Source organism: Momordica charantia (assembly GCF_013281855.1).
Source record: "Momordica charantia cultivar OHB3-1 chromosome 4 unlocalized genomic scaffold, Mcharantia_2.0 BLBB01000004.1, whole genome shotgun sequence".
In the NCBI taxonomy this organism is placed as follows: Eukaryota; Viridiplantae; Streptophyta; class Magnoliopsida; order Cucurbitales; family Cucurbitaceae; genus Momordica; species Momordica charantia.
The window spans coordinates 9,174,026-9,189,968 of record NW_028275162.1 but is presented as its reverse complement, the minus strand read 5'-3'; the positions used below and the strand labels follow the sequence as shown (position 1 = coordinate 9,189,968).

Here is a 15,943-nt window from a genome sequence, read left to right as displayed (position 1 = left end):
CACATCGTTAAATAACACCAGATAGACATGAATAAAATTAGTCAATCATATAAGTTCATGATTTCCACATTAAATGATGCTCATGATTAATTAACCTTCAATAATACTCATAATTATATAATAACATATATCTTCACAAGAAAATATATTTAGTGACAATTATGCACTATTTAACATATTATTTATTCATTCTCATAGATATGGGAAATTGACAGATGTGACCTAACAAAGTTTTGCATTTGCTCAAATGACCTGAAATTGAAAAAATCACTTTTCTGACCAAATTTTACTTTTTCTGACATTTCAGCGTGTATGTAAAGATGAATATGTCCCTCACTTATACGAAAGAAGTTCAAATTACGAAGGCTGAATCAATGAAAAACCAGGGTAAGGTCGACCTACTACACGATCGAGTTTTAATTATATTACCACCAACTTATTTATTCCCCACCAATTTTTTGTACCATTATTAAATATATTCCCACTGATTGCAGAGAACAAAATCTTGTTTGAGACCTTCTTGTCTTTTTTACACATCTTCCACGTTTATTGCAAGAACTTCACACTTTTTCCAACATTTTTCACATCTTCAACACTTGAAAGAAAGTCATTTGATCATCTTTGACATTTTGAACGAGGTTAGTTTTTGATTTGTTTAGAATATTGTTTTTGGTTCATTTAGAATACGATTTATATAGTTAGAGTCCAAGCGAATGTAAATATCTGAACGTTTATGGACTTTTTATTAGCCGAACGTCTCTTAAGTTAAAGAAACTAGATCGTGTTTCTTCGTCCCCCGGCCGTGGCTGTGTATTCTTCGATTCCGAATTGTGTTTCTAGGCTTCCCCGGCCATGGATATGAATTATTTGATTCTCGGTCGTGGTTGTGAATTATTTGATTCCCGGTTGTGTTTCTAGGTTACCCCAGTTGGGGTGTGCCGTGTTTGTAGGTTACCCCGGCTGGGGTCTGTATTGTTTGATTGTTTGTAAATTTTATTATAACTTGGCCGGGGTCTGTAAATTTTATTATAACTAATTACTTGTGTGTTGTTTATTATCTATGTAGAATGCGTCAACTATTTGTGATCTACAGTGGAAGGTGGAATGAGGTCAGTACGATGTACAAAGGTGGCATTATGGGAGAGCTAGATGTTAATTAAACGATAACATATGCCGACCTAATAAGTGCTCTGTACATGCTTACTAGAATTGATCCTGAACAATTTGACCTTGTTATACAGTGTGTGTATAGATTTGAATTGCAATACGAAGTCCCCAACTACCTGATATTTGATGATACCAATTTGAGATTTTATTTAAATGGCCCTCCATATCCATCTCAAGTGCTCTTGTACATAATTGGCCTACCGAAAGCAACATATGGTCACAGAAATATTTTTTCAGAAACCCAGACATCATCTTCATTCCCATACTACTCAGGGCAGAATGATCCATGTTTTGGCCCTTCAATTTCTATTCACTGTCCTTTGCAGGATGTTTGTCCCCCCTCATTTGTCCCACAGATTACACCCTTGACCGATAACGTTGTCCCATGTCCTATGCAACCTAGGTGATGACGAATCTACATATTATGGTCAATTGTACGATAATGAGGTTAAGTATGAGCTTCAGAGTGATGATGAGTATGATTATGATGAATATCATACTGAGGATAAGGTTGCGGACGAGGATGTTGGAGCAGAGTTTGAGAACGATGGTGGGAATGGGTATTACAATGAGAACGAGGATGTGATTGAAGATCATTCTGAGAACGAAGGTCACCTGTCAATGAGTCGCATATAGTTACTAGTGGCAATGCATGGTGTGAAACAGTTGAATGATTGGTTTCCCAACCAATGTCGAATATCATAGTTGGTGATGAGGTGGATTATGTTGGTGAAATTGTTGTTAAGGGTATTTTCCATTCCAAGGAAGAACTATGCTTCAACTGTCGGTGTTCGCTATAAAGCTTAATTTTGAATTTAAGTTTAAAAAATCCACGAAAGACTTTGTACACTACCGGATGTACTGAAGAAGGTTACAATTGGGATTTTCATGCTAAGAGGATCTGAGGTGGTGATTCATATTCATCATTTCGAAGTTTACCAATGTCCACAAATGCAAATGTGAGGTACTGAACCATGACCACAAACAAGCTGAAAGTTGGATGGTTGGTCAGTTAGTGAAGTCAAATTTGAAGGATGTAAGCCGTCAGTACAGACCTAAAGACATTATTAACAACATACAAAAGAACTACAAGGTCAATGTTAGATACAAACAGGCATGGCCTGCCAAAGATGTAGCCTTGAATCTGTTGATCGGATCACTCAAAGAGTCATATACTCTGTTACGCAAGTATGGACGAGCATTGAAGGCAGTTAACGTAGACACTGTTTTTGAAATGGAGCTAGAGGAAGATAAGTATTTTAAGTACGCCTTCATGGCCCTCGGTTGCTGTATTATAAGGTTTTCCAGTTGTATTCGCCTAGTGCTCGTGATAGATGGTGCACATCTTAAGGGTAAATATAAAGATGTTATTCTTATTGCTTCTTCTGTGGATGGTAACAATCAAATCTATCTTCTTGTGTTTGGAATTGTCGATCAGAAGAGTGATCAATCTTGAACTTGGTTTCTGAATATGGTGAAACGTTGTATTGTAGAGGTTGATGGGTTATTATTCGTATCTAACCGACCAGTTTCCATTACGAAATCTGTTAGGGAGGTTTTTCCTCAAGTAGCTCACAGAATCTGCATGCAGCACTTATCCACGAACTTAAAGAACAAGTTCAAGAATGATGTCATTCAAGAAATGTTCATATTAGCAGCAAAGACATTCCGAAAGTCAGAGTTTAGGTACTATTTTTCCCAATTTGCAGGATTTCCAGAGGTCCAAAGGTATTTGGAAGGAATCGATTTTAAAAAATGGACACGTGCATTTCAACCAGGTTTGAGGTACGACCAAATAACATCTAATATTATAGAGTCTATGAATGTAGTCCTTGTCCATGCACGTCCATTGCTAGCATTGCACTTCTTGAACATGCTCGAGTGCTCTTACAGTGCTGGTTTTACGAGATGCGAACCTACGCATCTAGTCGCAAAACTATTCTTACTAATCATGGTGAGACTAAGATGCGTAGTGCGAAGAACCTTTTTCATACACACTCCATCACACCCATTGACCACCATGAGTTGGAGGTGTGCGATGGACTAAAAATGGTGCGCGTGAATTTAAATGCAAGGACATGCGGGTGTAAAGAGTTTGACTATTTCCAGCTACCATGCTCTCATGCTATTGCAGCGGCAACCCATCGGAACGTGAACAGGTATACCCTATGCTCACCTGCATAGAGTCTCCAAACTCTAATTAATGCATATGTCAAACTTGTCTACCCTCTTGGTGATGAAGAGGAATCTAGATCTTGTCTTCTATGCCTTCGAATTTCACCCTCAACTTCTCCTCGAAATCTTAATTTCCATTGAAATTGTGTTTAAATCGTTGGAAATTGAAAGAGAAATCAGATGGAAACGATTGTTGAAAGGTAAAATTATCTCCTTGAAGTAGAGGAACAAGTCGTTATCTTCAAACGACACCTTATTGGAGTGCCGCAATTTCTTTAATTTTTCTTTTAATGAAAACTAAAGATTCACCATCACAACTAATTTGCTAATAAAAAAAAATTAAACTTTATCAAATTAGTCAGGGATAAATTCGAACAATTTTCAATCAATTAAGAATTTTAATCATGTGAAAATTGTTCAAACATCTTATCAATCCAAATAATTTTAATAACTTTTTTGTGTAAATAATTAAGTTATTAAAAGAACAATGAACTAAACTCTTAAAGATCCAGTAATCATCCATGCAAAACTTGCTCTGATACCACTTGTTGGAAATTTTAAACAAATCCTAATTCATGATTATTCTAAAACAAAAGCCATAAAATTCCAGAACAATCAAGGCCATTGATCTAAGCATGGAAGAAAACAAAATCTATAAACAGATTAGAATTACCTGAAACCATTAGATAGATTGACCATGATCTGCAAGAAGTTGTGGTTTGTGGTCTTCCTCAACTATGCAACCCAGACCAAATATGGGCAATACTCTCTGATTGATGGGGAACAGGAGGCTCAAGAAGCATAGTGTATTGGGGATCATAACCATATATTTATAGGTTAATCCTTGGGTTTCCCATAATCCCCTAGGATTAATGGGCTGGTTTCTACTCAACAAGCCACACCACTAAATGGGAAGTCATGGGCCCATAATTAAGATCACTTGTATGCCCATTAAATAGCCCAAATATAATTACTCTTTAATTTGTTACCCACATATGAATTAATTATTAAATTAATTCCAATAACAAGGTGTCGTATTCGAACTCCTGTATTGTTATTCCCTCTATCCATATATGAATTAAATTTACCTAATTCATCAACTTAAGCTTTCGAATTTTGAATTGAGTGGTGGTTTATTCATCTTTAAACCATAATTTTTGAGGCACTGCGTTGGTATCTTCTTCTATAACTTCACAAAAGGAGGAGGTTGCGCGTACCTAAAAAAGTGAAGAACATTACTAAGAATTTGACAATATACATCTTCACAGTAAAGAGCAGTGAAACTCTTAGCAGTTATATACTTACATTTTTCAGTCGATATATATTTGCGATGTAAGCTTTTTGGAAAATGAAGCTAGTTCAAATTTTTATTTCTTTTTATTTTGGGTTGAAGATGATAGGTACGTTCTGATGAGTGCAAATGAGTTAAACAAGACAAAATTGTTTTAAAAATCTCTAACTGCTTTGGATTTTTGTGGAGATTTAATTATAAATGTTGTGACATATATGAATAGATATATTTACATGTAGACCCACAGTTAAAAATGTTGGGATTTTGTATCATATAGATTTTATATCGGTTCATTTCTAAATACCTAGTATCTTTAAATAACTTCATCTTAAATCATAGTTTTGATTAGTTAAACATATGGTTTTATATTTTCCATTGGTTATCTTTGATAATTCAATCTAGCCTTTTAACATTTGTGTATGTTTGGTAAAAGTCAAAAACGAACCAATGAGAAACCTCTCTCTCTCCCAAAATTTATGAAAAACTTATGTCATCTAGGACCCACTTGTTTTTTTTCGAAAATATATATATACTTAACTTTAGCGGTAATTAGCATATACCTCTGAAATTTAGCTTAGCTCAGCGGTAATTGACATATACCTCCAACCATGAGGTTGTGAGTTCAATCCCTCACCCCCACATGTTGTACTAAAAAAAAAACTTTAGCTTTTAGACATCTCTGAAATTTTGATTTCAACATATTTACTGTTATTTGTGAGGATTACACTAGGTTGTTATTTTAAGATAGCTTTTTACATGATATATTTGTTTAGATACGTAACCTCTATTTTGATTTTAGGTTCCTAATCAAGTACTATAGTGAGAAAGTTAAAGTGAAGGGTTGAAGACTACAAGGTATGGTAAACCACCACAAAAAATATGAACGTTGACACCGTAACCATGTTCTTAGATAGCGAGGCAAAATATTGAAATGACTTATTTATTTTTCACATTGCCTAAGATAGTACTTCAAAGTCTTTAATACGGCGTCGAATAATTATAGACACAAGAATCCTTAAATTCGAAGTGATATCCGACATATATAGGAGATCTAACCATCTTTCAAAGGTACTTCGTCGCTAAGAAAAGGTTATATAAGAAGAAAGTTAGTAAAAATGTAAGGGACAAATGTAATGAGCCCAATTTTCTATATATATTTAATAGTCTTAAATTGAGATACTCAGAAAACATAATTTTATTAAATAAAATAAGATAAAAGCTTGCTTTTTCATTTAAAATGGGAAACAATAACTTAATAAAACTTAACTAATTATAAATCTCTAGGGTCGGAAATCATAAATTATCATCCTTAAATAAAACAAAATAAAAATAATGTGGTGTAGTCATAATTAAAAGTATAAATTATAAATAAATTTAAGTATGTCTCATATCTCCTCCTTATAGATGTCAAGGTCATCCTCCATGTTGTTGTCGTCATCTACATAACTATCTGGAAAAAAATTAAAACCACGTAGAGTGAGTATAAAAATACCCAGTAGTTCCCATCATAGAAGGAACCTTTCATGCTCAAACACACGCATCATTTTACATGCTTGCATACCTCAACCTAACATATAAACCACAGAACAACTTAACTTAACATACTTGTGTTTGCTAACATAAACTTACATGTCTAAATCCTTAATCTGGCGTCATGCAAAGCAGAAATACCTCATACCATAACTGTCAATTCCTTATGTAATATTTGTAAGGTAATTATCCCTCACAAATACCATTAACATACATGAATTAATTTGTTTCCTAGGGCCCAGCCCTTAGCAGAAATCATACATGTCATATCATACATCTAGCTGTATAACATAACTACTTAATTTTGGTATTCAATGCATAACACTAATCTTACCTAAATCCAGGACACATAAGACTACTAACTTGAATACAATACATCACACATTATGTCATGTTTTACCTAAACATGATTTGCTATTCAACATACTTAAAATGAAATGATAAAGCCACATAATCATAACGTGCTTTGCAATACATCAAATTTAACCACAACCACCATTCAATAATAAAATAGATTTGAGCAACATCAATAACATAATTCAATAACAAACAAGGTAACATATAATATAATATACCTACAATCAATCAATAATACAACAAAACATACAAGGTTGTAATTTATGATAGAATCCACCTACCTGAATTTCGTAAACTAAAGGTAATCCCTTAAAGCTTCCTAATAACAATTAACACAACTAAAATTACGACTCAATTACCTAAAATAAGTTTTATCCAATAAGTCCTCATAACTAGATAGATTCATTATTCTACTAGTATAAATCCCATAATAATTAACCTAGTCCGTAATAATCATAAAATTAATATTTAAATTTGTGAAAAGAAATTTTTAATCTTCATTTTAGCCTATGATTTTTCTACTATAATATCTATAAAAATAATTTACTGATTTTGCAAATTTACAAAAAACTTAATCATAAAATTAATCTTCATAGCACTAGGTTTCACCATTTTTAATCTTCATAGCACTAGTTTTCACAATTTTAAGTCCTATGTAAAATTAATCATAAAAATCAATTTTAGTATATTCAAAATTCATTTAAGGCTAGTTTAAAGGTGTTGGTCATGGCCACAAAAATTTAAAATTAACAAATCCGATTTTTTTTATTATAAACAAGCTAGAACTATGAAAATAACATATACCGTTAAAAACCGTTATGAAGCAATTTTATGAACATTTTTAGGATCTTTTTAAAAACCAAAATGACTTTCATACCTAAAATTAACAAAATAAGGCCTACACCAGTACCTATTTTTCTTAATAATTAACCCTAAAAATAATTTACATAATGTTTACCGTTAGTGCGTATTCCTCTCTATCGTAAAGGATAGAAGGACCAAATTTTCATCAACTATGAGAGCTTGAAATAATGCTAGAAATCTTAGAAAAATGGATATAGACATACTTAGGTTCTGTAAAAATTATGAGGAAAGACCCAAATATAGATTAAAAAAAAAAAGAAGTTGTTTCTTACTTAAAAGACAAATCATATATAAGTTTGAGAAAAAAAACGCAAATCCAAATTTTAAAAATCAAACTGAAAAAAAATCTTAAATTAAATAAATCAAATGACATGTAAGATTGAAAATTGAATAAAAAAAAATCTAGAAAGAATTCAAACCAAGAGAATAAATTTGAAATAGTTGAGAAGAAAGAGAGGGGACATAGGTTCAATGATTTTTTAAACCAACAATCTAGCATCTTTAATTTCAAGTTGGAGTTGTTTAACTAGCATAAAAAAAAAAGAAAAATAAATAAGAAAAAATGAACCAAAACACCGAGTAGTCCAATATGAAATTTATGATACATTTTAGAGGTGATCATCGGTCGGAGCTTGTCGGTATTTGAACACCCTCCAACTCCGACCGATCGGTTGGTTTTAGTCGGTTTACATATGAAGAAGTAATAACGCATTGGGAAATGTGGCAGTAGTCTCTTGGAGGTATATGCGAATTACCGTTGAGCTATGCTCGCTTTGACACTTCAGCAGCATTTAATGTTTTAAAAGTTTTTTTCTTTTTAATATATAACATATCGGTTGGTTTCGGTACGAAATAACATATCCAACCAAACCGATAGACTTTAACTCAGGTTTTCTTATTGAAAAATCGATTACAACTGATCTATTTATCAAACCGACCAATCGACCTTAGTTCGGTCAGTTTTGATCGGTTGGCTCAGTTTTTCAGCTCTTCATGCTCACCCTTGATACATTTTGCCATCTTATTCTGGATTTGTAAATATAGTCATTGCTATTTTCTATGCATTTCTCTTTTTCAAATGGGTATTAATTAATTAAGTGCAAATTCTCAAAATAATTTAGATAAGTGTAAAGGTTCTTCTGAAAATTATTTAAATTGTTGAGGGTAGAATCAAGCAAGACACGCATCACCATCTGCGAGGTATGGGATCACACGCGGTTACACATCATAGGGTAGGGAGAAATGTTGGGGAAGAAGCTATTTTGTTTTGCAGAATAAAACTGCAAAACAAAAAAACAAGATGACGTGGGGTAACTCCCACGTCATAACCAACTTCTCACTCCCCTGCAGGTGAGTGTTTTAATATTAATTAAGTTAATATTATAACAATATTAATTATATTAATAATTAATTGATCTTATTAATTAATTAACTATTAATCTAATTAACAATTAATTATATATATATATAATAATAATTAATACTTAATTATTTATTGTCAAAATAGAATCATATTCTAAAGCATTTCACACGTATAACCTACCATTGTAATGTACGTCTTATGCACATTATTTATTTTTATTAATTTTAATATGAATCCTATTCATATTAATTTTAATACGTCTTATGCATTTCACACGTATAACCTACCATCCTATAGTTTTAACATGAATCCTATTCATATTGATTTTTATTTGAATTTCATTCAAATAATTTCTCTCCTAATATATAGTATCTAAAATTAATATATATTTATATATAATGTATCACGTTCCCTTAAATAATTTGAACATTTCAAATTATTTCATAATTCTTGATCCTCGTTTTACCCGTGTTTCGCTAGCAAGAGGACCTAATGAACCTGCAGATAAGAAGTTCCAACAATATGAGATTAATCGGTCAAACTCATTAACCGACTTAGTCAACATTCGTTAACTACAGGTCACTCCACTAAAGACCCGCAACTGCACTATTCTCACTTCAGAATATTTCTGTGTCCACGGATATTGATCATTAACGACAAGTCAATCATTCACGAGTGCTTGTAACTCAAGCTGGGTCAAATTACCGTTTTACCTCTGAGTTACATCTTGTTCCTTAAATAACACTACTCTTCTAATGAACAATCCGGTTATGGTCCGACCAATAACCAGAAAGTCCCTCTCGGGCCAGTGAGAGGGTGGGGTCCCTTGTTTAAGTCCCAGAGTCAGCATATAAGGGAACACTCATCTACTTCCCTAATGTCGGGAATGAGTGAATTCCATCTTGTGTAGTTATGTTCCCAGCTCCTCACTCAGACTTGTCCCTAAATGGTAGTAACATTGAGTCGGCGACTCGGGGCCACTCGCACCCATACAGATCAAAGGACAAGCCCTCACGGGCAGGAGTCCGCAATTCACTCAAGATTGAGAATGAGTTGTCTAGTCATCCTATGAAATAGCAATCTATCAGTCAACGACGTTACATCTAAAGATTGGCTATTTCTCAATCTGGTCTTATACAAACTCATTGTAAAGGATACCCCCACTCGTATGTCTCTACACGAACGACCTGGATCAGATCGTTTGTAACATTTACAAAATAGGTCGTATTCATAGTGTTGCCAAGAGAAGGTACTCAGCCTTATCCATATGCTATAGACCATTTAGGTTATTCCCAGGATATTATCCACTTGTATATCAAGGGTATATCAAATATATACCCAGTATATATACAGTCTCAATTACATGATAATAACATTTAATATTTAGTTTATTGGATTTGGACAATGCAATGAAGTAAATTCAACAACTAATTGATTGAACAAGAAACCATAACTTTATTGAATATAAATTTGTTTTTACATAAATAGAAACTACGAGTTTAGGACAACACACCCAACAGTCGAGCCTTGTGACCTACTAGCGGTAGGCAGCAGGCTCAAAGCCTGTAGGTGGAGGCTCCACCCACCTGAAGGGGATGTGAATCCCGTAGCGGAAGCAATAGAACGCGTTCTCGAATTTCTTTTGAAATTTAAAACACATAAAAAATATAAAATAGGGATGAATGTTAAATTTTACCTTTGAATATTCTTCTTCGTGTAATCTGAATGAGACAATACCATTTGATCTTTCTTGCTATGTCTCTCGGTCGAGAATATGGATTGTGGGATCCAATTGCAAGGGATTGAGAGAGTAAGAGAGTTCAGAGATTTTTAGTCTTTAGTCTTCCTTACGGTAAAACTAACTGTTATATTTATAGAGAGGAAAAATCCTAAGACTATTAGGATATCTTATCCTTTTGGCTATATCATATCTTCTCCTGAATCTAGGGAAAATCCCAACACTATTAGAATATCTTATTCTTTTTATTTAATTAATAATAAACAAATTAATTAAATCAATTAACAATTAATTTAATTAATTTATTATTAATCTAATTAATAATAAATTCATTTAAATCAAAATATTAATTAAATAAATAAATAATTAACAATTGATTATTTAACTTTTAATTAAATATCACATAGTTAATTAAAACTATATATTTGAATCATATTCAAATATTTCTCTTGTATAACCTATAGTTTTAATATGAATCAAATTCATATTAATTATTGGAATCATATTCAAATATTTATCTCATAACATATAGTTTAACTATTGAATCGTTATTAAAAAATAAACTATATATATAATGTATCATAATATACATTATATACATTCCCAGATATATAATTTGAACATTTCAAATTCTCTCAAAATCTTGATCGTCGTTTTACCCGTTGTGAGCTAACAAAGGGACCTAATTGACCTACAGATCAGAAGCTCCAACGATACGAGATTAATCAGTCAAATTCATTAACCGAGTTAATCAACATTCATTAACTATGGGTCACTCCAATAAGGACTCGCAGCTGCACTCTTCTCACTTCAGAATATTTTCGTGTTCACGAATGTACGATCATTAACGGCAAGTCAATCCTTCACGAGTGCTCGTAGCTCTAGCTAGGTCAAATAACCCTGAGTTACATCTTGCTCCTTAAATACCACTGCTCCTCTAATGAACAAACTAGTTATGGTTCGACCAATAACCGAAAGTCTCTATCGGGCTAGTGAGAGGGTGGGGTCCCTTGTTCAAGTCTCGAAGTCAACATGTAAGGGAACACTCATCTACTTCCCTAAAGTCGGGAAAGAGTGAATTCCATCTTGCAATAGTTATGTTCCCAGCTCCCCACTCGGTCTTGTCCCCAAAATAGTAGGATTATTGAGTCGGCAACTCAGGCCACCCTCGCCCATACAGATCAAAGGGTGATCCCTTATAGGCAGGAGTCCATAACTCGCTCAGGATTAAGATCAAATTACATGGTCATCCTATGAGATAACGATCTATTGACTAACGATGTTAGAGCCAATGATTAATTATTTCACGGTTCGATCTTATACAAACTCATTGTATAGGATACTCACACTCACATGTAGGGGTGTTCATTAGTTGGTTGGGTCAGTTTTTAGGCCAAAATCAACGTCGACCAACACCCCGTCGATTTTGAGAAATGGAAACCGACCAACAAAACAATCAGTTCGTTCGGTCGATTTTCGACAAACCGATATTTTTCTTTTTTTTTTCTATTTGAAGAAGATGAGAAGACGAAAGTTTGAAGAGGTGGAAGAAGACGAAAGTTTGAAGAAACAGTACACAAACACGAACTCGAAGGCACAAACACGAACTTGAAGAAGATAAAATGAAGAACATGCACGAACAATGGAAGAACCATGAAGAACACGAATACGATGGAGATCACTACGAGTATGAGAAACCAAGAGAATTAAAAAAAGTGAGAGGAAATATGAGGTGGAAGAGGATGAAATTTGATGGGAAATGGTAGAAACACCTCGGGAAGGGGAGAGGTGAGAAATAGAATTAAAAAATAATTTAAAAGAACAAAGAATTTTGAGTGGTTTTGAGAAAAACCACAAGCGCCCCTGATTTTCTCAAAACCATCTCAATTAATGAGGGGTTGTATTCTGACCATTTTTTTTAAATTATTAGAATTCGGTCAGTTCAGTCTGCTTTCCTTATTGCAAAACTGACACCGACCGGATCAATGTCGATACGGTCGGTTTTTATCGATCAGGTTGGTTCTTTGGTGATAAATGTTCATCCCTACTCACATGTCTCTACATGAAAGACCTAGATAAAGTCGTTTGTAACTATTACAAAGCTGGCCATATCCATAGTGTTACCAGGATAAAGTACCCAACCTTATCCGTGTACTATAGACCATTTAGGTTATTACTGAAACATTATCCACTTGTATATCGAATATATACTGTATATCACATATGTACACTATATATGAAATATATACTGTCTATCAAATATATACATTGTATATTAAATATATATTGTATATCAAATATATATATTGTATATCAATATACCGCATATCAAATATATACATTGTATATTAAATATATACTATATATCAAATATATACTGTTCCAGTTCCATTAAATAAACTTGGATATTAGTTTATTGGAATACGAGTAATGTAAAGAAATAATAAGATAACTCATTATTGAATAAATAATTTGTTCATAAATTACAAATACACGAGCTAAAGGCACCAAACCCAACAATCAACTATAGGGACACCCCCGTTTGGCACCGTACAGCTTGGTGTGTTCCTGCCATCCTAACCATCGTCCTTCCATGGTCGGTCACCCGTACCTATAAAAGGGAAGGACCTTCACCTTCACCAAGTAAGTGAAAAACATGTCACTAACTCTAAAGGTATGTTTTCCTATTTTTTATTATGATTACTGACTTGAGTGTCAGAGTTTATTAGATAGGACATTCCACCAACATCAAGTTTTCTGATTGCAGGCTCATTCGATCTTTGGCAAAACCACCCGTCCGAGGGACACGTTGACCTCTCCGAAATTCGCTATCAACATAAATTATATCATTTAGTATATTTATTTAATGATTATTGTTAAAATATAATTAAAATAGAATTTATATGTTATAATTAATTAAGTCAATTTTCAAAATAGTCTAGAGAAGGGTAAGGGTTTTAGGGATATTTTATTTAAATTAATCTTAAAATATAGTTTTGGTTCTAATTAATTAAGTACAATTTTTTAAATAGTATATAGAAGTATAAAGATGTTTATGGATATTTTAAATTTATATTATAATTAATTAAGTTTAATTTTTAAAAAAGTTGAGAGAAGTGTAAATATTTTAGACATTTGTAAAATTTTTCCTTGTTATTAAGAACCGTTGACTAGATTTTCAAACTTCAAAAAGTACGAGGAATGCATGTAGTGTTAACTGTTAAGAAGTTTGTAAAAATAGACGAGAATATTTATTTTTTAGGAAAAAGTATATTTTTGGTGCTTGAAATTTGGGGTGGATGTCAATTTTGTCACTTAAGTTTCAAAATGAACACTTTTGATCTTTAAGATTTGGGGTGAGTGTCAATTTGATTCTTAAGTTTCAAAATGAACATTTTTGATTCCTAAAGTTTGAAAATTTGTTATAAATGGTCCTTCAGTATTCTTTGACCATTAGTTGATTTTACAGAAAACAATGCGGCAATTAATTGGTGACTTGACTTTTTGAATTTGCTTTTTTTAATGAGTTGTACATAAGCTCTCCCCCATTCCAAATCGAGGAGCTTTCCCTCTCTCCCGTGGGCAGCAACAACAGCGATGGCAGACGGTGACATGGCGATGAACGGCAACAGTAGTGGATGGTGATGGTGGGCGACTTCCGACTTCCAACTTCCGACAACGACGGTGGATAGCGTGATGGTAGCACAAAGATGAAGAGACCAAAAAAGAAGAAAATAAATTAAAAATGTCACCTCACATAACAAAATTATGTAAAAAATAATATTTTTTCACAAATCATTTAAAAAATCAATTTAGAAATGTCCAATCACCTGTTAATTGTCACGTCATTTTTCGTAAAGTCAACTAATGGTCAAAGAATACTGAGGGACCATTTACAACAAATTTTCAAACTTTAGGGACGAAAAGTGTTTATTTTGAAACTTAAGGACCAAATTGACACATCTCCAAATCTCAGGGACCAAGAGTGCTCATTTTGAAATTTTAGGGACCAAATTGACACCAACCCCAAATCTCATGACCAAAAGTGTACTTTCCCATATTTTTTATCATCTATTAAAAACAATTAATTCACATAGTGTGTTGGAACTCAAAGGTAAAAATGTACTTTGCACGTGGAGAGCTAGAGAAAATTGGTGTTAAGATCTTTCCCTAGAAGCTCAGAAACACGATATGGCCAACTTTGAAGCTCAACCATAAGGTAAACTCATAAGCTCGGTAAAACCCCACTTGGTTGAAGGTACTACCCTACTCTAACCTTGAAAACCCGCAAATCGACCTTGTGCAACTAATTCTTCGACAGCATAATTGAACAATCGGACATCGCTTCACCTGAATTCTTATAAATAGAAGCTTTATTCTGACCCAAGATATGAATCTAACATCAACTTGAGATCTAAGATCGAACCTTAATGACTTGAGCGTCAGAGTGTTTGCTTCCTTTGTGTAGGTTTTTCCTCACCAAGCTCGCTCTGCAAGCTTGGCTATACGAATCTATTCCCTAAGTTCTCAAACATATTAGAATTAACTATAAACATAGTCGCATTGAACCCTCAAATCTCGATGTACATATACTTAATCTAATAATATATAGACTAATAAAATCGATACTCACACCTCTCTCTCCTAATAATTATATAAATTTTATGTTAAATTATAAGTTCAATAATACTTGAACGTTCATATTTGTGTCTAACAAGTCGTTGGACTTTAAAAAATATTTAACAGGTTCTAAACTTTCACATGTCTAATAAGTCCCTAAAGTTAAAAAAAAGTAATAGTTCCCTAAACATTGAATTTTGTAACTAATAGGTGCCTGAACTTTCAATATTATGTCTAATAGTCCTTGACCTATTCAATATTTTTTAAAATTCATGGATTAGACACAAATTTGAAAAATTTAAGATTTTATTAGACACAAAATTGTCTAATAGATCTATTAATTATAAAAATGTTAAATAGATCAGGGATCTATTAGATATAAAATTGAAATTTCAATGACATATTAGACACTATTAAAGTTTATGGATCTATGTGACATAGAACTGAAAGTTTGAGAATCTATAAGATACCTTATAAAGTTTAGAGACCTTAAACACAAAAGTCAAAGTTCAAGGGACTAAAATAATAATTTAACTTACATTCTATTATAATTTGTTATTGGTCAGTTGCATTAACTTTCTATCTTAGTATCAATAGTTCTTTTGTAAATGCCGTTGAGCGATGAAACCACTAGTAGAAATTCGGTTTATCGTGACGTTTTTTTAACGTCACAAAAATCTTTCATGACGTTTTTTACGCCGTCACGTATACGCCCATCACGAAAGGTATACATGACGTTTAAAAAACGTCATAAAAATTAGCACACGTGACGGTTAAAGACCGTCATCCAAAACATAGTCTTCCGCAACGTTTGTTAAACGTCATGAAAAATGATTTC

At 33.0% G+C, this 15,943-nt stretch overlaps 1 protein-coding gene across 1 annotated transcript; it reads left to right on the top strand.

Moving 5' to 3' along the window:
* The first annotated feature begins 2,167 nt into the window (after positions 1-2,167).
* On the top strand, positions 2,168-3,322 carry LOC111025350 (uncharacterized). Its single transcript, XM_088122906.1, has 4 exons — positions 2,168-2,561; positions 2,661-2,895; positions 3,024-3,198; positions 3,302-3,322. The coding sequence occupies exons 1-4, from the start codon at positions 2,168-2,170 to the stop codon at positions 3,320-3,322; spliced, it is 825 nt and encodes a 274-aa protein (XP_087979032.1).
* The last annotated feature ends 12,621 nt before the right edge of the window (positions 3,323-15,943 follow it).

Bases quoted from the DNA above. Each gene is read 5' to 3' on its own strand.
- LOC111025350 (XM_088122906.1), top strand. From the start codon at position 2,168: ATGGTTGGTCAGTTAGTGAAGTCAAATTTGAAGGATGTAAGCCGTCAG. The intron at 2,896-3,023 runs GTATTTGGAAGG...GTCCATTGCTAG, and splicing joins GGATTTCCAGAGGTCCAAAG to CATTGCACTTCTTGAACATG. The intron at 3,199-3,301 runs GTGTGCGATGGA...ATGCTATTGCAG, and splicing joins TTGACCACCATGAGTTGGAG to CGGCAACCCATCGGAACGTG.